General features: G+C 37.1%; 1 protein-coding gene across 1 annotated transcript; it reads left to right on the top strand.

The window, feature by feature from the left end:
• The first annotated feature begins 14,510 nt into the window (after positions 1–14,510).
• Positions 14,511–16,069, top strand: LOC145672653 (zinc finger MYM-type protein 1-like). Its single transcript, XM_081741815.1, has 2 exons — positions 14,511–15,208; positions 15,409–16,069. The coding sequence occupies exons 1-2, from the start codon at positions 14,511–14,513 to the stop codon at positions 16,067–16,069; spliced, it is 1,359 nt and encodes a 452-aa protein (XP_081597941.1).
• Positions 16,070–27,525: the final 11,456 nt, after the last annotated feature.

The raw sequence follows: 27,525 nt of genomic DNA, 5'->3' as shown, positions 1-27,525 counted from the left end.
AAAGAGAGAACGGAGAGACAAAAAAAAATATATTTAGGGGAGCAACCTATCCAAAAGTAAAAAGTTGTCCCGTTTTTTCTAGTTGACAATTTGGTCACCCTATATATGGCTAAAGTGTTCACAGCAGAGACAAAATGTTTTAGTGAGTTGGGAACACTGAGGTAGACGGCAGCAGCGTTAATGTGTTACTGAAATCCCTACAGGGTATTTTGGCGCTCCGCAAACTTTCTTGGTAAGTATGACATTTTTATATTTGTTGCGTTTGAACATACGCCTATTTTGTAGTTTGTTGTTTCATTTAATGAGGTTCATAGTAAAAGTTTTCCTTTTGTAAATTATTTGTAATCAAAGTTTAACTTTACTGGATTATTATGATTCTTAATTAATGGTGTGAATAGAAACACTTCTTGACGAGTGGAAAATTCTTGAGGAGCGGGAAAAAGGACCTGATAGGAATGAATCAACCATCTCTAAGAACAAATTTCCAATTTAAAAAAGAAGAAAAAAGTGTAAAACTGAAGGAGGTAAATATAAGGGCTGGATTTGAAAAGTGTGGAATTTTTCCCCTTTCTCGAGACCAAGTACTGAGGATGCTGCCAACAAGAGACACTGAACGAGAAGAAACAGAACAGCAAGAAACATCTCAAACTGTAGACCGTTACCTTATGGGTCTTCTCAAGAGCATGCAAGAAAATGAAAAAATTAAACAACGCAAGAAGAGAGTACGAATAGATGTTGTTTCTGGTAAGAATTTTGGTTTGTTTTCTGAAAATGATACACTTTCATCAAATCACAACGAAACTCAACCTGGGCTCTCTTACTCCGACAGCAATGGAACGGATCTCTCACGAACAAGAAAGTTGATGCATGTAGAACACTCGTCATCAGAGAGCTCCGAGTATTATTCTCTTCACGACAGTAAGAAAGATTTAAGTTTAACCCTGTATTATCGGAAAAGGAGAAAGACAACATTCCAGACGATCACGAACTAGATGATGGTTTTCTAAAGTTGGTGGTTTTGCTGTGGTAAAGGTTTATGGGAAGCTAAAATACTTGGTGAGGCTATTCACTACCCAAGTGCGAAAATGTGAACATGGTGGATATATGGGAGTGTTTTATAAGAGCACCAATAGGGTGGTCCTTATTTATATGGGGAAAAATAAATTTAGGAATTTCCTTGGACTCACCCTCTAAAATGGTTCCATATGGGACAAAATTAAGCCAGGAGAAAAATTAGATCCATTGAATAATTTTAAATGGTGCTCCAAACGACCTAAAATTTGGATGCGTTTACAATACATAGTATATGGGGAAAAGCTGGAATAAACTCTTGTAATTTACAAACTGCTTAAGGGAATGGAAAGATATCTTGGATAATGGAACTAGAGAAATGAACAACCTAATTTTGTATAGCATTATTATGGTGGCCATCTTGAAGTCCGCCATCTTGAATTCAGGTCAAAATTTTCAAATAGGAAGAGGGTCATGTTACATATCATTTTGAGGTGTCGTTTTCCCAGAAGCACAAATCTCGTATTATTTTCAAGCTACCAATAATCTTGTAAGAGTTATTACGTGTGAAAAACGAAATGCTTCGATGTAATGTTATTTTATTGTAGTTATGGACCACAGATTTGTAAGAATTTTGGAAGTATTTTACATAAACTGGAAACAAACTGCTAGAGAAAGTTAAATCTTCATGAACTACCATGAACTACCAATAAGGCTTTCCATCAAGATGATTCATAGACCATTATAAGGAAAAAGAAAAAATATAGCATCGAAGAAATTGAAATATCCCTTATTTATGTAGTACTGTAGCTTTGGGGTAAGTTTTCAATAGGTTTTCAATCTTACATACTACACAGTTCACTTTTGTCACATCTAGGAAAAGATTATCTATGAGAATTCACTATGTGCAAAAGAAACTGTTTCTGATACTCATTTTTCGTAAAAACGATGTTGTAATCTTCTGTTAGTTTCATTCCCCTTTCTGCTGCATCGTTTATTACGGAGATGAATTTAACTATTGTCTTTTTGAAGATAGTCATTGTTATCTGACCATGAAATCGGATCACACTCAAGAAACCCCTTGGGTATTTTAAATCTCACGAGAATATAATGTTTGTTGTATCAAAATCACTGATTTCTCTTTTCGCAAGAATTTGTATGGTATTATCCTTGCGTCAAGCCTCTTTGCTGCTTCACGGTTTCTCCTTACAGTTTTAATTCTTTCAACCAATTTTTGTTTTTTCACTATGTTAACTTCATCATCAAAAAACTCCAATGCTACGTATTCCTCCTTTAAGTACCAGAGATGCCGAGAAAATTTAGAAAGAGCTACTTCAGATAATTCATTATCTATTTGCCTATAACTGTACAAAGCTTTCAAAAATTGCAGGTCTTGTAATGATGAATGGGATACTTGATCACATTTAACCCTTAACAGTTCACTACCTTTGAAAATTATCAAAAAATTATGATATTTGCAGTATGTCGTCTATTTGGTTTGTATATCATTTGAAAGTAGTTTTCTAAATTTTCCCGCCAATAGTTTTCAAGAACTGAGTTGTGTCCAAATGGTTACTTTGCACAGTTTTCCGTAAAGTGATTTTTGAGTACTTGTAGCCATATAGTAATAAAGAAAAGTAGTCTCATAAGAAAGGAGAAATAAATGACACATGGTAAGAGTTGTTTACTTTATAGGATTTGATATCTAAATCTGGAATATTAATTTATAAGAAAATGTAAGATACTATCTATGAGTCCACATAGAAAAAATAATAATATTTATATTTCGCAGAAAATACAGATTCAATAAAATATAATATTCAAATATATGCGTAGTTTTATAGAATATTCTTCTTTTTTATTTCATTTTTTATATTTTTAAATTTTAATATATCATCGTAGTGTAACAGTGACTTAGGGGTCTAGAAAAGATATCAATTACCAAGTGACAAAATCATTCCTTATCGTGATACATATACTTACAGATGGAACTGCATAAAGGAATTCTTTAGTGAGCTTGTTACTCCCGACTTACAAAAAAGACATCTTTCCTTAGATGTGTGGGTTGGCCAGTGAGCAACAAACTCTTTCCTTGTATTATCACATGGTCACGTAGCAACAGGTCGACATATTTTCACTTGAGGTTCGCCCAAGCTTTCTAAAGATTTCTCTCCTGTTTAGGCTTTCTGCATGATACTACTGCAGATGCAGTATCAGCCCGAAACACTTTAAGATGTCTGGATGATTTCCCAAGTACGTTACACTCTCTTTTCTAAGATAACCAGCTGTTTACAACAACTAAATCTAGCATGTACCCAAAAATTCTAAGACACCGTCGTTTTGATTTCATTGGTGTACGGCAGAGTTCTATGAACATGCTTGACTTGTTTACACTTCTCATGTGTTTGCCTCACAAGATAAGAAAAAAACTTATCTTCTGCCTCCTAAACAATTTTGTCTCGTTGTTGAAAGAGTTGAGATTTTCATTACCTCCTTCAAATATTGCATTAATTTCACACTTGTAAAAAGTTATCAATGTACACGCTAAAAAACCCAGACTCCTCTATCTTGAATGAGGACGGTGATTTGCCATAATTTTTCAGCAAGACGGAGCTCCACCTCACTATGCCTTATGTTCACGCCAATGGCTCGCTAGACCATTTCCGGGACATTGAAATGGGCGACGGAGACAGAGAGTGGCCCAGATTTTACGCCACTAGAGCTCTTCCTCTGCTATCATCTGAGGAACCTTACTTATCAAGAACCCATCCATGATATCAACCATCTGACGCAGAGATGTTTGCAATGTTGTGAAACCTTTGACATGTTGTTGCTAATCCATGCGGATTGGCAGAGGCGCTTTGCAGTTTTTCTTGCTCAAGAAGGATAGCAAATAGGATAGATACAATAATGCTGTAGTGCCAAAATTTCACACTTTGTGACAAAATAACTTCTGAACCAATAACGGTAGGTGAAATAGTCTGTATCCCTGAAATTGAGGTCGTATCAAATGATACCCCACAATATCCCCTTCCATTTTAAAAATCCAAAGTTGGATCCAAGATTACGGCTTCCAAGATGGCCGCCAGGGCAACCATGTCAAACAATATGGTCCATTACCCACCCGAAAAACATATACCATGAACCAAATGTGAATGCCAATATGTTCCTGTGCTACAGGAGTCTTAACTGACTGATGCCTCACTCTGTACTATATCTCAGGTATATAATCTGGATCTGAATCACTGAAAGTAAAATCAGATTCTGAATTCGAGGTTCCAAAATCGGATAGATTAGAAGAGAAAGAGATCACTACTGTTGGCCTTATGTTTAGTTTCCTTCCATAGGATATATCAACGGAAATGTTCTTCATCCATTTTTGACGAAACACAGTCACCTGCAAAAATGTAAATAGCCTATCACAATATTTTTTCTTTGCATCTGACATGAAATTTCACAGTAAAACTTATTTATACACACATATAGATTTACATATATATATATATATATTCCATACTGAGCCTCTGTATGAAATTTAAAATTTGACTAATAAACAGAGTACTATGTTTCCTTTTCACGTTAGATTTTCTATAAAAATATCAAATGATACATCAATATAAGCTAGTCTAATATATTGTACTTTTTCCTGTACAAAGTATAAGTTTGATCCGTTACCGGACAATGTAACCAAATGGTTAAGTAGTATATTTTTATCGTAAATAGTAATCAATTTTTGACATTATGCCGTTTTCATACTTGCACATTGTTGGACAATGACTTACAAACAAGAACATATCGAGAAAAATAAAAACATAAACTGCTTACCTTCAGTATTTAATATTTTCTGTCTGCTTCCAGCACTGCTTGCAAAACAACAACATATCCACACACTACTTCCCGCATAAAATTCACCAGAGTTGTCACAAGGGAGCAATAGCTGCTCTCCCATCGCAGAAAGTATGTACACAAATAACTACAACGAACAATACGGGAATATAAGACTCTTTAACCCAATAGGCAAAATCAAAAAATGTGTAACCAAATGGTTACGAAAACTCGTTAAGGATTAAATCAAGCTTGGACATATAGTCGTATCAGAAAAATTCATGCTCTCCGAAGACCCGTTTCTATTTGCTTCGTTAAACGAAAATGTTGGCGAAAGAGAAATATTTTTAAACAGTATATTGCTTTTCCCATCTACCTTGCACGGTGGATTGCTCCAGGCAAACGAAAGAAAACTCTTCGAGGAGGTATGCCATCCAAGAATGTCAGTTCTAAAAATTTATTGCAATCTTGTCTGCGGTGTCCTGCTTCTACAAGTTTGATAGCAAAATTCAATACTTCATTTCTTATATCTGAAATGTTGTTCCTTACGTCATTATCATCACCAATTCTGGAATAAAGTTAGTACAATCTATTTTAGACCAATCGTTCTGAAAATGCTTAAATAGGGGAACGTCCGGTCCAGATGCAAACGAAACACAACACTTGTCAAATACACATTTTAAAACCAATTCATAAATGTAGTGTCTACAAGGAAGGTATAGAAGATCATTTGGAGCATCTGCTCTAGCAGAATGGAAGCACCGTTCACATGACACATATTGCAGGGAATAGTGTGACAACAAACTGCCTGCACGAACTTTACCAAGTTCCATTCTTCAAGCTAATGAACTGTAGTAGAAATAATATGTTCGTTCTCCTCTTCATGATGACAAACTGAGGACACCAATTAGCCTCTCATGAGCATCTCCTGTAATAAATATTGATAACCCGTCGACAGTGTCTCTACCAGTCAAATTCGGCAGTAGTTTTCCGTCTCATTGCACAACTAACGCAGTTGATGCACTCTGAAATTGTTTTTGTGGTCTTATGCAACTTCGCTACGGATTTTCTCTCAGCATCGATGCATATTTATTACTAGTTCCTTTACATTATGGCCTAATGTTTCTGCCGTCGCTGTCATAATATATATTCTCGTTCTATCAGTGGACTTGTATCGATCAAGAGCAGCAACCTGTCTTGGAGTTTTAAAATTTGTTTTTCCCCTTTTACATCTCTTGCAGGGTCCGGGTGCACACAGGCACATATTTACATTTTATCTTACATACTCAACTGGATTTTCCTCTTCATTTCTTGAAATGTTTACCTCCATGTATTTTGGTGTAAAAATCATACAAATCATTTTCAGAAGTGCATTTTTCTTTTGCGTTCCTCTTTCCAATAAAGCCGCGCATATCCCTCTTGTTCTTTTTCGAGCCAAACTCATGTCTTTACACTTAGTTGTGTAAGAGTTATTACTTGTGGAAAAGAGAAATATTTTCACTGGTAATAATTCTTAGACGACTAAGGCTATCTTTAAAATGGTCCCAGATTTGTGTTTCTGGTGAAACGCCACCTCAAAACGATATGTCACATGACCCTCTTCCTATTTGAAAATTTTGATCTGAATCCAAGATGGCGGACTTCAAGATGGCCGCTGTGACAATACTATACAATATTAGATGTGTTTCTCCCTCTAGTTCCATTATCCAGGGTATTTTTGCATTCCCTTAAGCCGTTTCTAAATTACAAGATTTTATTCCAGATTTTTCCCATATATTATGTACTGTAATCGGATTCAAAATTTTAGGTCGCTTGGGGCACCATTTAATATTATTCAATGAAGTTAATTTTTATCCTTCCTTAATTTAGTCCCATATGGAACCATTTTAGGGGGTGAGTCCAAAGAAATTAGGAAATCAAAAATTAAGGACCACCCTAAGCACCAAAAACAATGAAATTTTCAGTAACTTCTGAAGAATCGTTCTTACTACATGAGAATATTGTGACGAAACTGTCGGGTCCTATTAGGAGTTCGTCAGCACGCTTTAAGTATATGATAAGTTTCCCTAGTGATTTCAGTGGTTGTCTTTTTTTTTTTTTTTTTTTTTCAAATATCATCAAAACTGTATGGTCGTTTGTACCTACTTTGTACATTGTATTGTTTTATAGTTTGTAACTTAGATAATATTGGTCTTATTGAACTTATATCTTGCAGATATCAAATAAATAGTTCGTTTCAACAAATACGCTGTTTCTTTTTACCTTTCCAATAGTATAAAAGAAACAACAATGAAAATAAAGTCATTGTTTCTATTCACCCCTACCCATGGGGTGAATAGAAACATTAAGAAAAATCAAGGTGAAGAAAAGTGGAGTTGATAAATTAATATGACGTTTACTTAACTTCATCAGCTAAGACCGTTTTTTTTGGAATAATCTGATTCGCGAAATCTTTAACGTCATCAAACTTATATACTCATATAGCCAAAAATGTGTTTCTATTCACCCCATTTGACGGTATATATATATATACAGGGTGGGCCATTTTAATCAATCCACAGAAATATCTGAAAAATGATAAAGCATAGAAGAAATGTTTGAAGTACACGTTATATATTGCTAAGGAGGAAAACTAATTCCGTCAAAAGTACCCCTCTCCACCCCCCGTAAATGGGGGTAACGGGGGTAACTTTGAAATGTCAAATGGGAACATGGGTCGAGTAATACCTCGTTCGAAAGGTCTTGGAAAACTAAGTAAAGCTGTACCAAAAGATGTTTCATATGGAGCACCAGTTTCAAAATGACCGCCATGATATGGTTCGGAAACTCCAGTACCCGTAGTATGGAAAACCATGGAAGGTAAATGAATAGAACAAAATTGAAATACGTAAATATCATAGGGCATATCGAATGGTGTGGTCCCTGTGATCTCAGTGGCCCCCCTGAAGGGGTCTTGGGGGCTAACTTCAAGATTTCAAATAGTATCATGAGTCGAGTGGTGCCTCGTTCGATAAATCTTGCAAAATCAAACATCTTGCAGGAGAAAACGATTGAGGTTAAATGGCAGTGTTCTCAAAAGGCCGCCAAAACATAGTATATGTGTCAGAGAAAAGGTTTAGTACCCGTAGTATGATAGCGATTGGAGATAAATCAACAGAAGAAAAACTGGAGTAGGTAACTGATGTAAGGCACATCGAGAGGTGTTATCGGGGTGATTCCACTGAAAGGTATTCGGGGCCAACTTGAAAATTTCAAATAGCAACTTGAAGCGAGTAACATCACGTTACATAGACAAATGAATATCAAACAGCTTCTGTAAGAATATTTTCGACATGAGACATCGTTTTCAAAATGATCGCCAAGACATGGTCAATGTGCCTAAGAAAACGCCTAGTGCTCATAGTATGAATACGGTTAGAGATAAATGAAAATAACGAAAATTAAATAGGAAAACCACGGAGGCGTTCCAACAACAGATGCGTTCCGAGAATGATACAACAGAGATAAAAATGTTAGAGTAAAATATCCATAATGTATAAAGAGAAATCCAAGTCCTGAAAAATAATCTCTCCCTGAGCTCTGTATGTGAGTGGGGTGGAAAGTAACTGTGAAAGAGCCAAAATGAGAACTCTACTTTAATTCGCAAATTAAGGATACGCTACAAATAGGTATGGTGTGGTTGAAACATTTGTTTGTAAGGATGATGCTGTAGTGACTAAAAAAAGGTGAAATTTTATTTGAATGGTAACGCATATCTGTATGGCTGAGTTTGATTTGATGCGAAAACAGAAGGAACGTTATACGAAAGAAGTTGTCGAATAATGCAGTTGCTGGAACTTACAAACATGTGAATTTGCTAATCTCCGTCGCCACAGAAACTTTTATGCAATGCGTGCTGGTTATTCGGAAAGCATTTCGGGGATATATATATATATATATATATATATATATATATATATATATATATATATATATATATATATATGTGTGTGTGTGTGTGTGTGTGTGTGTGTGTGCGTTTAGTGTAAATAAAATTGATGAATGAATTTTGACTAGGGGCAAAAGCTTTCGACTTTCTGTTTTAGAATATATATCTAATCTTTTTAAAATATTTTCATTTAATACATTAATGACTAGCACAGGCATGTACATTTCGTATTTTTGTAAAGAAATTACTAGTTGAACCTTCCCCATAACTCTTTTTTTTAATGCTTTCCAGTATAATCAACCAAAATTAAATTATCAACCTTTTGCAGCCTTGGGTTAGAAATATCTTGACTGAGGTAACGCCAAAATGAATATGAAATAAGAGATGCAGTTGCGCCAGTATCAATCAAAGCTTGCAGTGAAATATCATTAATTTTAATTTGTATCTTTGTTGTACATTATGTTTTTAGGAAAATACAATCGTTATCAGTTACATAATTATCGCTAATATTACCATCTGATACCAAAAACAATTACGTACAGGAATATATTGGTAATTATTTGCACACCTTATACCCTTTGGAATTATTTTATCACTAGTATCATAATATTTATCAGCAGAAAAATTAATATAAGATTTGAAAGCATTTTTATAGAACGACGAATTCATAATTTCACGATTTCGTATTTCAGTTGTTGGTATGGTTTTACCCCATCCTCCATCAACTGGCGTTAATTTAAAGTATACAGAGTAATTGTTCGTTACATCTACTAAGTCACACTGAATCTCACATCCTTTTGTGGAACTGTTACAAAGATTCGGTTCATTTTCTTATCTGTCTAAAAGCATAAAAATTTCTGCCATTTGCATGTCTATTATTAATACCAAATTTGTTTGCATTCGTTGTATTATGTAAAATACACCTATTGTTTCTGTAATTTACTTTATTCGTAATACTGGTAAATCTGGAACTTTTATTAGGTCCTCGACGTTAATTGTAAATCTGGTATTTCTATTTGTTTGATTTATGTTACTGGTAAATCTAGAATTTCTATTTCCGTCACAATTACTTTGTTGAACACTTATGTTATGTATAGGCAAAGGGTTATTACATACATTATTGTTTGTATGACATTGTGTAACTTTTTGATTTTCAGAGTTTTGGACTACTAACAATAAGTTATTGAAATCTATGCATTGCGATGTCTTCAAAACTTGTTGCAGTCTAAAGATACGAGACTTTAAGAGATACGATTAACCTTAAGTCAGGTTGATATAGATTCAATAATTTCAACTCATTATATGCAGTAGCGGCGGAAGGGCCGGGTGAGCCGGGCGACCGCCCGGGGCGCCAAATTCTAGGGGAGTTTGGGGGGCGCCAAAATCCTTGCTAAATTTATATTATTGTAAACGGTGAACTAAAAATTAACTTTTCATAAATTATGTAGCAACATTGGTTACTACCTCATGCCATAGGCCTCACTCTATAAGAACCCCGGTTTCTTCTTGAATCTCCTATAAAGGAAATCCCTTCATCCCTTCACCTTATTTGTCTATAAAAAAATCTTCGCTGACAAAGCTAAAGGCTATTGTTGAGAGTTGGGAGTTTTGAGCAACAATAACACGCTCTGACACTTACAACCGCTGCGGTGCCGACAATTGCACTCCTTGCGACAAAGCTATATCGGCCGCTCTAACAATACACACAAACAATATTGAGTTATCGGCAACCAAAAACAAATTAGTCCTGTTTGTACTGTCAAATGTCTCGTGAAAGAAAATTATAAATCAGAAGTCATGTACATGTAGTGCAGGCTTCATGGTGTGAGTGTTCTTCTTTTGTCTCCTGAATTTCGACTCTTAGTAGAAGAATCGTTGCGTTAATGTGTTCTTTATCAACATGTCGGAAAAAAGAAGCCTTCTGGAAATGTATACAGAAAAAGAAGAGCACAATTAGCGGCTGAAAATGAGAAACAGGCAGCAGCATTACAGAAATTCTTTCGTACTCCTGAAACAGACAATAATGGAAATGAAAACGTAGAACCAGAGAATGAGGAAACCAGCAAGAAATCAACAAATATTCCAGAAGATAACAACACAGTACAGGTAAGTAGGCCTACATTACGTAACGTATTTTCGTTTTATTACGTTTAATAGAGAAGAGGTGTTTACACACGTTGCGTTTTAGCAGGCTGGGGTGGGTAGGGTGGCGGCCTCTCAGATAGGCGGCGAACTTCAGGCTCAAAGAAAGTTCTTTCCCCATTGATATAAGTAGCAATAATTACATTCTATACCAACACTGATGCTTGATACATGTACCAAAGCGATAAGACTTTTACTCGTTAGATGTGTATTAATCAACTTTAGCTGTATTTCAAGCATTCATCTATTAATTAAGTAGAGGGCCTCCATAGTCTAGAGGTTAAAGCGTTGGATTCATGTCTACGTGCTCCTGGGTTCAATCCCCGGACTTTCCGCTTTTCAACGGCAGGAAAACTGGGGAGTCACATAAATAAAGATATGACGGTCACTTGGCCTGCAAAGCTCCTAATACGCCTGGTAGTGACACGACCGGCTGACCCGCGTTCTGTTACCCAGGTGGATGAATTTTTACCACTCGCTATCAGATGGCGTTGGAGCAGGCCCAGGATCTATTGGTCTGCCGTGCCAGTGATTATTATTATTACTATTATTATTATTATTATTATTAGTAGTAGTAGTAGTAGTAGCAGTAGTAGTAGTAGTAGTAGTAGTAGTAGTATTGAAGTAGTATTGTAGTAGTAGTAGTGTCGTCTACTAACTAAAATTCTGAAGAGTTAAAATGTATAATTGTTACCGTTAACAGATCCCCGTGGAGTTTCGCTATCACAAATTTTGCAATAGACCCATTATTTCATAAACATATCGTAAATAAGTAACATGTACCAGTGTAAGACTATATAGATTATGTTTCTATCCAATACGATTAACGTGACTTAAAAAAAAGTGTTCGGGCTTCGGCAGCTAATTTGAATGCATTCGCATCTATTTTATGAATGCGCTGATTCTTGATGATTTTCATAACACAAAGTTGTTAATGAATACGGAGAGAATTTAATTTTTATGTACAGTTAGCAAAAGAAAAAATGAGGCCATTCTTACCTAGATTCTGTAAGAATCGCCCCATTTTTAGTTTTCCTAACTGTACATTTTCACAATGAACACGGAATATGTAGATTCAATATTTATACGCAGTTATTTTATCATTTATGCATTTTCTTCACCTTTAGAAAACAAATTAAATATATTTTTTTCTTTTAAGAAAAGAAACTTTATTTGTAACGTATTAGTTCTTTTCCTTTCCACAGGTGGATCGATCGATTACGAGCATTTCGCAGGAGGAAGAAGAACAATTGAAATCGGGAACAATTGATATACGAAACGAAGATGGATCAGCATTTCCACAGGAAATTGTAATAGACGTAAGTTAAACATTGCGTGATATTCAACCAACATGCAATTGTATGTTTATTCAAATAGCAAAATTACAGCATTGTGTAAAATATAAGAGGAAATGCAGTGAAACATAATTACTTTTATTATTAGAGTACATTGCAATTCGACAGGCATAAATTATAAATTCGACAGACCGACAATTGTTTCTAAATATCTTGTACCAATATGTTCATGACGGCCTAGCTTCTCTCTCTCTCTCTCTCTCTCTCTCTCTCTCTCTCTCTATATATATATATATATATATATATATATATATATATATATATATAGTTAGCTAGTGGGATTAAATTAACTATGTTTCACTTACTTTCCATGAAGGATATACAATATTATTGATTTTCTTTGGATTAATTTGACGAGTGTTGTAGATGAATGGGTCATTTCGACCTGAACTCGGGATATAAATCGAATTATTATTTTTGTAACAAATAAGCAAGCAGTAGAACTGATTAGAGACTTTTCATTAACTGACATTTTTTTAAAAATCTTTTAACAGACTATCGTTTGGCCACATACATTTTACTGTAATTATTTTTTTTAATCTGTTGGAAAAATGAAAATACTGAGGTTCAAACTGTATATGCTTTTGTACTGTAATATAAGAAAGCTCATAATTTGCCTGCTATTAGTAATTAATTTATGATGATGATTGGTGTTCTTCCCGGAGGCATGTGTTTGACCCCGAAGGTCTCTCAGCAAGGTGAAAGCATGGTGGCTTTGCATTGCTTTCCATTGGATGATTATGACGTTCAAAGGGCGGGATCCGAACCACTTGTGTCCTCACCGAGAATCGAGCCCGAGCTCCCTTAGTGATAAGGCGATGAGCTTAACCAGTCGTTCTGCGGAGACACCAATTAAATTATAACATGCCAAATATATAAACAATCAATCAAAAACAACTTTAGGGTCACACTTACTCAATTTTTGGAATTCATTTCTTGTGTCTAGGTGCATAATATCACTGTATTCCGTTCAAGTTGCTTTGACGGGAGACATATGGGATAACATTTTTATAAAATAATAATATGCAATATTTATTGCCTTAGTGGTTGAATGACTAGCAGACTCACATTTGATGCAAGAGTTAGCGGATTCTATCCCCCAAGGCTTTTTATATTGAGCATCGCAAGGAAATCGGAAAGCTTTTCAAATAATATAAAGTACCAAACTCTAATCCAGAAAGCCTCAAAACATTACGATGCAAGTCAACTAACTTATCACATACCAACCCACCACATTTAAAGAGAAAGAAAAAAAAGACACAGTTAGTGGTATTTCGGAGCTTAAGAAACAGAGTTTAGTTTTAATTAGTGTATAATAATGTGCATATTTTAAAGAAAATACAGATAGTAAGAAATACAAACTTGCTAAGAATAATGTTCAAAGAAGTGTTTTCAAAGTTGCAAATTTCTTAGGTTAAGTCAGCCACGAAGATGTTTGTATCCCGGTTGATCTGGTCGTTCATTACTGATTCAACTTCGTAAGAGGCATTTGTGGAGCCAATCAGGGTCAAGGCATTTAACCACATTACAGCACTTCAATGATGAAACCGAGAATCCTGAGTAGGGCTTCAGAAATCCTGGGCACATTCTCCTATGTATACAAAAGAACATGACGTGGACGTCTTATATTCGCACGAAACCTGTATTTATTTATTTATTTATTTACTTCAATTATTATTAAACTTTTCCTCTCCCCCTCTTTATTTATTTATGTTTCACATCTATCGGAGGCTTATTGGTCATGCGCCATTCTAAGTTTTGTGTGTTTATCCCCGGACGATCTAGCTGCTTGAATATCCCCTCCCCCATCTTCGGTGCAAGCCTACCATCTTTAAAAATTATGAACACAATTTTAAAAATTCCATTCAAGTTTAGTCACTTATTCTTTGTTAGAAGACAATGTTTAAAATACATTTAACATTATTTTCTACTGCCTTTCTTTTCTCTCTCTCTTTTTTTTTTTTTTTTTTTTTTTTTGCAGGTGTTGGAATTACAATCAATCGATCTTGCTGATCCAGGAAATTGGCCAGAACATATTACGGACAGAATGCGTCAGATACTTGTTAGGCGAGGTCCAGTTCGTCTCCAAACGAGACTTCCCAGTAAACAGCGAGGGTAGGCGATTTACTACAAGTAACTACAAAAGACGTCTGCACAATGGAGAAGAAGTTGCTTGTAGTTGGCTTATTTATTCAGTGACTAAGGATGCAATATTTTGTTTCTGTTGCCGTCTTTTCGGTGGTACTACAATGTCACTCTCTTCTCGTGAAGGTTTTTCGGATTGGAAGCATACGTCCAGACTGTTATCAGACCATGATAGATCTTTGACTCACATGAAGGCTTTCCAATCGTGGTTTGAACTTGCAAACCGATTACAGTCAGGTAAAACAGTTGACGCTGAAAACCAAGCAATTATTCGCAATGAAACTGAGCGTTGGAAAGAGGTTCTCAAACGACTGGTGTGTATAATTCAGTTTCTTGCTTCCCAGAACTTGGCATTTCGTGGTCAAAATGACACTATTTACTCAAGAAACAACGGCAATTTTCTCAAACTAGTTGAGTGTATTGCACAGTTTGATGTTACTATGGCTGAGCATTTGCGACGAATAACATGTAAAGAGACACATGTACATTATTTGAGCAAGGACATTCAAAATGAAATAATTGAACTCCTTGTGTCAAAAATAATGGATAAAATTTTGACTGATCTAATGAAAGCGACATATTATTCCGTAATATTAGATTTTACACCATATGTAAGTCATACAGAGCAAATGACACTAATTGTTCGTTTCGTGAAGGTAGAACTGGGTAAGGAACCATCCATTGAAGAACATTTTTTGGGATTTTTGTGCATAAATGATTCTTCAGGAGAAGGACTAACTACCACTATTTTGGAAGAATTAGAAAAACTGAAAATTCCTCTCTCAAACATGCTTGGCCAAGGGTATGATAACGATACCAATATGAAAGGAAAGCACTCAGGCGTTCAAAAAAGAATATTAGATCTAAATAGTCAAGCATTTTTTGTCCCTTGTAACTCCCATTCACTGAATTTGGTTGTGAATGAATCTGCAATGTGCTGTAGTGAGGCTGTAATTTTTTTTTTTTTGCTTTATTGCAAGAAGTATACAATTATTTTTCTAGTTCCACATATCGTTGGTCTGTTCTGCAAAAACATATATCCAATTTCACTTTGAAACCTCTTAGTGATACTAGATGGGAGAGTTGTATTGATGCTGTCAAATCGTTTCGCTACCAGTTAGGAGAAATTTACGATGCTCTTTTCGAAGCATCAAAGGACTCAAAGATAAAAGTTATGGGCAAAAATAAGGCTTGTTCCCTGGCTAGGAAGCTCCTGAATTTTAAGTTCGTTTGTGTTGTGGTGTTTTGGTATGAAGTTCTTTCTTGTGTTAATGTGGTTAGCCATGTTTTCCAACAAGAATCAGTGGACATTCAGCAAGCAGTTGATCTGCTTAAGAAAACCAAGTGTCACCTTGAGAACATGCGAAGTGATGAAGGTTTCCAGAATATTTTGGTTGATGCCAAAGTAATTGCTGAAGAGCTCGGCATTCAACTACAATTTGAGAGTGAACCAAAACTCCGACCTAGAAAAGTCAAACGACAATTTTTGTATGAATCTGAAGACGAACCGATTAATGATCCATACAGTGCGTTTAAATGTAACTTCTATTTTTGCACATTAGACACAATTATCTGTTTCCTGAATGAAAGATTTCAACAACTGAAGCAGCACAGCGAAATATTTGGGTTTTTGTATGACATCCATCCAATAACGGACAAATAGTATTTACTAAAGTGTTGCAAGGACTTACAACTATCTTTAACAGACAAAGATCACTGTGATATTGACGGATTTCAGTTATATTAAGAGCTCTTACTTTTACCTTCATTTCTCGGTTCTGAAAGTGGGGGCAACCCGTTGCAAGTACTTACATATATTTGCAAGAACTCCCTTATTGGGTTATTTCCAAATGCAACTATTGCTCTAAGAATCTTACTAACTATTCCTGTAAGTGTAGCTTCAGCAGAAAGAAGTTTCTCCAAGTTGAAACTTATAAAGAACTACCTACGATCAACGATGACGCAAGAGCGTCTTGTAGGCCTTTCTATGATGTCTATTGAATGTGATGTTCTGTGTGAGCTTGACACTGATACTTTAATTAAAGACTTTGCAGAGAAAAAGGCACGAAAAGTTAACTTTACTTAGCATTGTAAACAACTCAAAGGACAATTTGCATTAAAACTGTATAAAGATATAAAATTATATTACTGGTTGTATTATTTGTATTACGAAATCTTTGTACAATGCTGTTACAAAATATATTTGTATGTTCTTTTGTTCATATATGTGTTCTCTTTCGCAGTTAACAAGGTTGTTTATGTATATATGTGTAAATAAATGCTGTATCGCATCATCAATCTTAATTTAATATAAATCGTTGTTTCTTGAATCGTTCTGTAAATTTCTAATCAGTGACGTAGAATATTTTGCGTGCTCATGTGTAAATAATTGTTTCGTATATCGTTAACCAAAACTTACTCTGTGTATTTAACTGACAAAAGTTAAGATCTTACTCAGTTTGATAATTGATTCTTATAGTTATAGAGTTCAAGGAGTTATCCTTTAAAAGCAGCTATCTGTAAGGTAGCATAGCAAATTTAAACTCAGTAATACCAATGGGTTGTAGGGGGCGCCATATGGATTCTTTGCCCGGGTGATATTTTCCCCTTCCGCCGGCCCTGATTATATGTGCTAATGACAAAATCCATAATCCTCTTATCATACGTGAGTCATACCTTTTGCTTCTAATTTGAACATCCCCATTAGCCAGTTCATCATTCTCGAAGTTGGCTAATAAAATGTTCTTAAAATCATTATAACTACGTAGGCTTGACTTAACTGTATTAAACTATACGGAGCAAGGAGGTAATAACCATAGATGTCCAAAGTCGCGAGCCCGACGCTCATGAGCTCGGCACTCGCGCTCAAACGGGCTCTTACTCAATAATTGAGCGCGAGCCCGAGTGAGCCTGTACCCTAATAAAATAAGTGAGCTCGAATCCAAGTAAGTGCGAGCCCAGTTGCGAAAAGTGATCGCGAGTGCGGATGAGCGCGTGCCCAGTTGAGAAAAGTGATCGCGAGTGCGAATGAGCGCGAACGCAGTTGAGAGAAGTGACCACGAGTGCGAATGAGCGCGAGTCCAGTTGAGAGAAGTGGCCACGAGCCCAAGTGAGCTCGAGGCCAGTTGGGAAAAGTGATCGCGAGCTCAAGTGAGCGAGAGCCCAGTTTAGGGAAGTGAGCGCGAGTCCAAGTGAGTGCTTGCCTAGTTGAAATAAATGAGTGCGTGGTCGAATGAGTGCAAGCTCAGTTGAGAGAAGTGAGCGTAAGCCCGAGCGAGCGCCAGCTCAATTGAGTGCGGGCCCGCGTTCACTTCGCACTAACGTGGACTCATTTGCTTCAGAATCAAAAAGATAGGAAACGCATTCCATGTACAGAATTGAAAAGGAGGATTGAAACAACTTTACAAAAGAAAAAGCACATTCTTGAGGTCTGAGCTGTCATTTTATTGTTCAAAGGACTTCAAACACCTTCGATAAAAAAAAAAAAAAAAAAAAAAAAAAAACGACTTCTCATGGTTATTACGAAGGGATGGTATTTGTTTGAGGCAGTTATTTGTTTCTGTTGCTTTAGTAACAACTTTCATGACTCAAGCTTATTATTATAAAGATCATAGAGTAAGAAAACTGCTTGACCTTGCAAAGTAGGAAATTTATATACTAGCAACTAATGAAGTTGTGCATTCATGGAAAAGTCGAGCGAAATATGTATTATTTAATTGTCTTCTTGTTCACCTCAACCACAGGTTGGTGGGCAAGATGAAAATTTTAGAACTTTTCTCTTCCTTGGAAGAGCTATTTTATTAATTTGATAAGGTCTCTTCTTTGTAACTTCATCTAGATATTCTATCCTTGGTCTGCCTCTTCCTGGTTTTCCCTATGCCTTCCTCTCTATCAACACAGTGATCCAATCGGAATACCGAATAAGGTGATCTATCCAATCGGCGATCCATGATGTTTCTTCTTTTTCCTATTATCTTCATGATCTGTCGTCCGTCATTAGCTTCCATTAGTACGTCTTCGTTCCTTTTCCTTTCGGCACATGATATGCGCAGCACTCTGCGTCAACATCATATTTCAAATGCTTCCAGCTTGTATATTTCAGCTTTTCTCAATGTCCACGTCTCTGATCCGTAAAGCGCCATTGTAACTCTTAAGAATCTTGAATACCTGCACCATCATGGTTCATGCGAAATTTATAAATAAAAACTAAAAGAACTAATGGAATCATCAAGTGACGGTTCAAGTGTTCCATCGGTTGAATCAGCCGAATCAGGTGAATCTAATATACCTAAGATTGATTCAGTTGCCAACATTAGCAGCCCTAATAATGGCCCGTTTATTTACTAACTCTAAGAATGTGTTAGCATGTCCTCACTGTGGAAAACATTATGTGAATTCCAGAGGATTAGCTATTCACATTGATAAAAAGCATCAGGTTATAAATGGGGACGAAGAATGTTGTCATATCTAAAATAATAGCTATCCTGATTATAAAACTAAAAGAACTGACATCTCTAACCGCAATAAAGGCACACAGGTTTGACGTTGTCTAACTTGGGCAAAATATTAATATCGTTAAGATCCTCAACACATATTTTAAGACGTGTCCCTCGAGGTGCTCGAGCTGCAGTTGCTGATGCACTTGCAGATGTGTTACTTCAAGTAACTATTTCAAATGACGGAGATTGGATCAACATGTTTCTATTTCCATTAGTTGCACTGACTGTTCCCAAAAAATCTGAAAATGTCGAAAATCTTACCTCGTGGGTAAAACAAAGAGTTCGTCTTTGGTATGATGTAGGTATTGACGCCTTAACCTGTCATCCAACAAAGATCAGGAAATCTCTTCCGAAACAGAATGTTTCCAATCTTAAGATTGTAGAAAACAAACTTGCAGATGGTGACATCCGTGGAGCAGTCCGTCTACTAATGTCAGACATGCTATTGCAGCCCCCCGACATTTCTGTGTTTGAGACGCTATTGGAGAAGCATCCAGCCCACCCTGGTGAATTTACTTTACCGAATCTTCCAGATGACCGAAAAAACTGTCAAGGAGTTTCGATTAATGAAGTTAAGGTAGCCTTTCCATCTGGTATTGCGGGAGGTCTTGATGGTCTTCGCCCTTCGATTCTCAAAGATCTCCTATCTTGTCAAGTACTTGAATCGAAGGTAAAGCTCGTAAAATCATTATGCAATATGCTCGTAAAATCATTATGCAATCTGTTCTATAATTAAATAATCATTATGCAATATGATTATTTAATTATTTCAGGAAAAGTTCCCTTGGAAGTTCGGCCATTGTTTTTCGGAGCCAAACTTATTGCTCTAAAAAAGAAATCTAGTGGAATTAGACCTATTGCCGTTGGTAATGTCTGGCGCAGAATAACAGTAAAAATTATATGCTTCAGAACACGGGAGCATTTTAAGAACTTTTTGTCTCCCCATCAACTTGGTGTTTGTACTCCCAACGGAGCCGAAGCAGCTGTACATGCAACCCGGGTTTATTTTTCCTCCATTCACAATGCTCCTCAGGCTATCTTAAAGCTGGATTTTCGCAACGCATTTAACGAGCTTCGCCGGGACTCTATGTTCACTACAGTGTTGAATGAATTTCTTTCAATCTATCCATATGTTTACCAATGTTACGCTCAACCCAGTGAGGTCAAGAAACTATTACATCCCAGAGAGGAGTACAACAAGGCGATCCCCTGGGCCCAGCACTTTTTGCTATAACCATTTATTCATTCATGCTTTCCTTTTTCCTTAGTGAAATCAATCAATACTGAATTAAACATTTGGTATTTGGATGATGGAACTATCGCTGATGAACCTGAAGTAGTTCTTTCAACTCTAGCACAAATAAGCGAGAAGGCATCTGCACTTGGCCTATATTTGAATTTTTCAAAGTGTGAAGTTGGTTTTCTTGGGTCAGACGAAGCCAGTTCGACCTATTATTTAAAAAAATTGACGACATTGCCCCAGGAACACGTCTCCTAACTAACCAGGATGCTTGTCTTCTAGGCACCGCTCTCACAAAGGAAGCTTTTACCAATGTACTGTTAAGCAAAATATCGAAGTTAGAATATTTTTTGTCTCGCCTCTATTTCTGTCCATGCAACTTTCTTTCTTCTACGTGCCTCTGTCGATCCCTCGTTTAAACTACTTCTTACGATGCTTTCCATTTTGGAATGAGACTCCACTACTGGAGAAATGTGATCATATCCTCAAAATGGGTCTGGAGTCAATTTTAAACTGCTCCGTAAGCGACGAATCTTGGATTCAAGCATCTTTAACTGTGAGATTAGGGGGTCTTGGTATTCGGCGATCCGTGGATATGGCGATTCCTTCTTTTTAGCGTCCTACAACGGATCTCTTCGTTTAGTCGAGGCTCTTCTTTCGCAAGGTTACCACATAGACCAAGGTGGCACAGTTCAAGAAGGCTCTACCAAATGGAAAAAATTAACAGATACAGATCTCCCAGACCTTAACAAAAGAGGTTCTCAGGCATCATGATACACACCAATTGCAGCGCATTTTCATGAACTTCTCTTACAGTCAGTTATTGCTCCAGAGGATAAAGCCAGGATTCGTGCTGCCTCATTCCTATGTGCTGGGGCATGGTTGAATGCAATACCCTCCCCACCATTAGGTCTTCATATGACTAATGAGACATTTCGAATCTCTGTCGCCTTAAGATTAGGTGCAGATATTTGTGAGCCACATCGCTGTCCAGCTTGCGGGGATCAAGTTAACCAACGTGGCCTGCATGGCATTCATGCATGAAGAGCATGGGTAGACACGCTAGACACTCCTCAGTGAATGATATTATTTTACGAGCCCTTACTACAGCTGGAATTCCTTCCATACGTGAACCTTCAGGATGTTGTCTTTCAGATGGTAAACGACCTGATGGCATGACATTAGTTCCTTGGTTGAAAGGCAAATCACTAGTATGGGACTTTACGTGTTCAGATACATTTGCCCATTCAAGCCTCCTTTTAGCTTTTATGAATGCTGGAGCTGTTGCTAGTCGTAGAGAAGTAGAAAAGCAAAGGAAATATAACAACCTCCTTGATAAATTTATTTCTGCTCCAATTGCCATCGAGACTAGTGGTGCTTGGGGATCTGCAAGCCTTGATTTTATTATAGAAGTAGGCAGAAGCATTTCTATCGTTACTGGAGATATTCGTTCAACATCTTTCCTAATTCAACGCATATCTATTGCTATCCAACGTGGAAACGTGTCGTCAGTTCTTGGCACCTTACCACATGGAAAAGAACTAGATGAGGTATTTCTTCTCTAACACAAAGGACAACACTGAACGTTTATACAACTGGACGACATACTATACAAATAAGGTATAATATCATTGGATGGCGTAGAAAAGCAGATAGTAACATTAGATATGATGCCGTTGATAGGTGGTTTTCTACCCCTTCCTTTGGTTCGACTATCGAAATATATTTTCTGCTGACAAAAAAACTAAAAGAATATTAAATTTATTTTTAAAGCAAGGAAAAAAATATTAAATATAATGCGGAGTGGGTATTTAAATACATCACTGCAACCTTTCACAACATAAGGAGGAATGTTATCAGGACCACAAGATGCTTTTGGTTTCAACGCTCGTATAGCATTTTCTATTTCTTTGACTTTTATTTCATCTAATTGAAAGTTGTTTAATAAATTACATTCCGTTCGATTAGAAAGCAGAGTGTCAACGTTTTATGTGGCGGGTATATTGTTGTAAACTGAATGAAAAACTTTAAAACAGCTAATGTCACAGTTATAAGACACTTTGTGCCAATCTGCACCATTCCAACAGAAACTAGGTATATAACTTTTTACTTAACGAGGTCATCATGTGGACATGCCCCAGCGTTTTTGAAAATTCTGCTTCCAAAAGAGGTTACAGTGTGGCAAAGTGTTTGAAACGTCTGAAATGTATTTTTAAACATATTTAGCATGTGGGACATTTCTATTTTATCAACTCACTTCGAAATAAAAGAATCGTAAAAGCAGAAGGGAATTTAGATTTCTTGCAAAGAATAAATACTGCATCGTATGAAACACATTTTTGAACATGGTCGAGCTAGGGGTTTTATTTCACTTTTGTTCAAATAAGTTACGTAATGGGGAAAGAGTGATCAAATATAACTTTCAAATATTTCCCATAAACCTATTCTACCCGTACCAGTAGCGTAGCGTGGTATTCCGCAATGGGGATGCCAAAGTTAGTCACTTGTGCGATACAATACTACTAAAATCAGCAATACATAGCTGTCATTAAAAAATTTAGGGGGCAGGCCCCCTAATTGGTGGCCTAGTGGGATATACAGAAGCAAATGCGTCGATTACGTTAGAAGCCAATAAGCAATTGTCTCAGCTCCTTCTTACCACTACCATGTGACAAGAAAACTCGGCCCCGCTGTTGTATGAACATTGTTTCCAGTATAGTTCCCTTTATTTCTTTCTCGTGGGCAGCTTCTTTCTCCGCATACCATACTTCAATCTCGTTCTTTAAAAAGTCGCCCCTAGAAATTTGTCATCTTGAGTCCGGAACTCAGACGCCCATTCGTGAATATGGACCTGAGTGTACACGTATATCATTTGAAGATGCAAATAGAAAGCACTTAAACCAACTCAGGGGGCCTGTTTCTGTGTATGTATTTCGTTGTCAGATATCCAGATACTGAAGGCAGGGGCGCAAATCTGTCTTCAACATTCGGGGAACGGGTAAGACCGTTCCCATTTTTTTAAAAGCGATGTTCAAAATATTTATGAAGTTGAAAAACAATGCTGTGGAGGATCAGAGGACCAGAGTTGTCTTCAACATTGGGAGAAGGGCAGTTTTGAGGCTTATTCCGGGGGGAGGGGAGATGAGATTCATATTACGGTAGATGAATCTGATTTCTGAGGTGAATCTGTTGTATTTTATATACCAGGGGATGTAGATGAAGTTGTGATACGTATCAGTACCGTGAACAGATTCTGAAATCTGAATACATGCATATTTATAATTGATATGTTTCTATTTACGCATCCACAATGATCCACATTAAAATTTTAGGACACTTGTTTTGTAATATATATATAATGACTTCCCCAAAACTATGAAAGAAAGTCATCTATGTATGGCGCAACAATACTCTTATTTGACCAAAATTATGATGATCACAATAGCATTATAGGAATTAAACAAGTAGCTGCAAATAGACTAACAATAATTAATGACAATGAAATATTAAAGAATACGATTCTTTTTTAAAAATAAAACAAGTCAAGGGACATCAATTTCATCTTGCTTTCCTTTGTAGCAGTTGGATACAAATCATCACAATTTCAAATCGGATAGTTGGGGGGGGGGACAGTCCCCCTGCTCCAAGATTGGAGGGGGACATGTCCTCCTCATCTCCCCGGGATACGTGCCAGTGACTGAAGGTCCCAAGCAATCCTTACGAGGGGCAAGGAGTACTGGCTTTCTTGGTCTACCAGATCGGTGACCGTGATTCTACAGAATGCTTTATATTTATGCTTGTGTGTGTGAGTTCCCTCAAAGGGTAAAGGATGAAGATGAAGTGTATTCTTAGTCGATTGTAGAAAACCGGGTTACGGTTTCTGCTCTGCAGTGATCAATGTTAAAACCGGAAAAGGTTGATGTCTACCACCTCCGGTTTTAGTATAGAGTTAAGGATGGAGATGAGAACGGATGGTTAATCGATTATGGAAAACAACGTTTAGTTATCTATTACAGTTTTTCTTCCATAGCAATCAACGTTAAAAACAGGAAATAGTTAATCGCTACCACTTCCTGTTTTACTTGTAGGTTAAGAACAGAGATAATATGCATTCTTAGGACTCTTAATCGATTTTCAGAAACAGCTTCTAGTTTTCTACTAACGTCTTTTGCTCTACAGTGATCAATCTTAAACCAGAAGTCGTTGATTTCTGCCACTTCCAGTTCAAGAATCACCTCCATTAATTTTAAAACATTTTTCCTACATAATTATGTAACACTTGGTTTAATTCCAACTAAACTTGATATGCCTTACAATCTGGAAAGAAATACGCAGGAGGGTAAGTAACCCCTAGCATCCCAAGGAGTGGGGATGGGAGAGATGACATTTTAAAATAATTGTAATGATCGATATTCGTGTTGAATCCATAGTTTTCGGGTGAGTCGCTGATATGGATAATGACTGTTTCCATGCCGTTCAAGTTCATCCCTGAAGAATCGGAAAGAGTGACATTTTAAAAGTAATCGAAAATGACGGATATTAAAGGCGAATCCATAGTTCTCATTAGTGCTAAGACGAATAGTGGTACTTTTGATACAATTTAAAAAGAAGTCAGAATGCAATTTTTGAATTTAATTAATGTAAACTTATGCATTAAGAAAAACTAGACTATTTGCCATCCAATGTTGTAGATGCGACTGTAGAGTTTATTATTATTATTATTTTTAAAGTATACTTTTAAATAGCACCACGACATGGGAGGGAAAGAGATTGAGAAATTTCTGGCCTTTTCAACATATTCTTAAACGTTTATAAAGATTTTATTAAGATTTCCTTATAATTTTAATTTATGTTTGTTTCTTATAATGCAAGTACATACAACTTGTAAGATGTCAATACAACTTAATTTTGAAGAGACTAAAAATGATGATGCCATTTACGGTGTTCTAGTAGCTAGCACGCGCGCCTTTCGTGCACGTAGTTGCACGTTTGATTCCCAGTGGGAGTCTCTTACAAAATTTGGACGATTACTGTGTTTGAGTTTCATCATAATCTTTGAGTCTACGTCTCATATAATCTCGATGCAGAAATGGAATCCTAAACTTAAATAATTAACTAACTCGAAACCGATGAGAGTTCAAAACTCAAGGTTTCGGCAGAAAACTAGCACAAAACTTTGGAATAGAAAAAGTATCAAGTATTCAGTTGGAGGGGGAGGGAAAGGATAGGAACACGGACATAAGACCATAAAACACATTATTGAAATGGCAGTCAGTGATGATTACAGAGGTGGCTCTTGGGCCTAGAGCTTCGAAATTCCCTCTAGGGCATTTCCCGAGCGTGCTCAATCTGAGTTATCAGAATTTTCACAGTACTATATTCACCCATCGTTTATTCAATCCCCTCGCACTGGAAAATCTGAAATGAACATTGACTCCTATCGTGCTCAATATGAATTACATGTATTTTTGCAGTACTGCTTTTCACCTATAGAGAAAATCTGTAATCAACACTCAGGCAAGTAGCCAGGGGGGTCTGGGGGTCCGGACCCCCCTTCGAGACCAGAAATGAATAAAATAAGGAAGCATAAACAAAATGAAATGACAAAAAGAAGGATCACCGTTAAAAAAGGAAACTACAGGAAGCTTTTGCTTACTCTTTCTTACGAGGAGATTTGTATTACTTGCAATATGGTGGCGAGGTAAGCGAGGTATTCTGGAAGAGTCAGAGAAATTGAAAAATCAAAAGTTATGGAATTCTCAGAATTCCTGCTACTAGTCAGGGAGATTTCAAGCTTTCGAAAACGTAAGTGCCGTTGTGTAACAGCGTGGACATTTTTAATCATAACTTTTCGTCATCGCATCCTTGCAGTATCAAATATGTCATTTCAAGGACAATTTTCTGTTGCTCCTTTAACCTGTCATTTGGAACCGACAGTAGTTAACGGAATAATATAAACAAAAGAAATGTTGAAAGTTCTGTTAGCATTTGATTCAACAGAGAAAGGAACGCATATATTGTAAAACTAGTTAAATATACACATGCTTCGCACAGGGGCTGTATTTGGAAGTCAACGCCTGTGGGAGTATCACCATTGATCTCAGCGACCGCGAAAACTATGGATTTGATACTAATATCGGTCATTTTGAGATATTTTTACATGCCTCGGTATTCACCCCCCGCTGACTCCCGGACCGCATACTTGCAAGTCATCGCTAATGGAAGTGTCACCATTGATTTCAGCGACCGCGAAAACTATGGATTTGACACTAATATCGGTCATTTTGAATTACTTTTATATGTCTTGGTATCTCATCCCCCTCCGGTGACCCCCGGCCCGGAGCCGAATAGCGTGAATTTGCAAATTAATGCTACTGGAGTTTCACCATTGATTTCAGCGGCCGCGAAAATAAAAATTCGACATTAATAGCTCAAGTGGTAGAGCGTTGGCTTCGCATTCGGGAGGTCGTGGCTTCGAATCCCGCTGCCTACCATCCTGACTGAAGTTTTCCAGGGTTTCCCTCAGTCCTACCAGGCAAATGCAGAGATGGCACCTACTAAACTGGTCCTGGGCGATACCTTCCCAAATCCTTTCCATTGTTAATGTTGTTGGATATTCAATGCAAAATGGCCTCTGAGCTGTATCTGGTGATTGTTAAATAAATAAATAGTAAAATATCGGTCATTTTCTACTACCTTTACATGTCCCGGTAAACGCCCCCCTGAGACCCTCTGGTTCGAATTTCGACAAAAACGTTTACTCTGGTCTGGAGCCTTGACCAAGGTATTCGTGACTGAAATTTGGTAACGCTCGGTCAATTTGTCTGGTTCCCAAGCCGGTTCCGGTAAAAGACCCCTGAGACCCCACTGCTTCGAAATTTGAAAAAATCGCTGCGTCTTGATCTGGGGCCTGGGCCAACGTACCCCTGACCATAATTTGGTAACTCTCGGTCTACTCGTCTGGTCCCCAGGCCGCACACAGACAGATAGAGACAAACACACAAACAAACTCTTTATTTTATTTATATTAGAACAGGCCTGTCCATGAATTGGCTCCCGGAGCCAAAGCGTGAGCGGGCACGAGCGAAGATAAGAACAGGTGAGCACAGGTGCTGCTAGCTTCGCTTCTTCCACTGCATCCGATAAGTGTTGCCAACCACACATGATGGCAAAAAACCTATGACCAAACCTGGCCAGAAATTCGCACGATGATAAGCATTGAGCAGACGCAAGCGTGAAATGTGCAGGTGTGCTCTCCCCCTCCCCATTTCGAAAGCAGTGACGCGAAAACACTGCAGGAAATAAAATTGGTACGTTTTTTGGTTGAGGAAGACGCATGATAGAGGTTACAGTTAGCGTTGAAGTAACTAACAAATGAAC

Source organism: Thermobia domestica, chromosome 16, assembly GCF_964235325.1.
Source record: "Thermobia domestica chromosome 16, izTheDome1.hap1.1, whole genome shotgun sequence".
Classification (NCBI taxonomy): Eukaryota; Metazoa; Arthropoda; class Insecta; order Zygentoma; family Lepismatidae; genus Thermobia; species Thermobia domestica.
This window is presented reverse-complemented; position numbering and strand designations above follow the sequence as displayed.

Bases quoted from the DNA above. Each gene is read 5' to 3' on its own strand.
- LOC145672653 (XM_081741815.1), top strand. From the start codon at position 14,511: ATGTCACTCTCTTCTCGTGAAGGTTTTTCGGATTGGAAGCATACGTCC. The intron at 15,209-15,408 runs GTATGATAACGA...TTATTTTTCTAG, and splicing joins TCAAACATGCTTGGCCAAGG to TTCCACATATCGTTGGTCTG.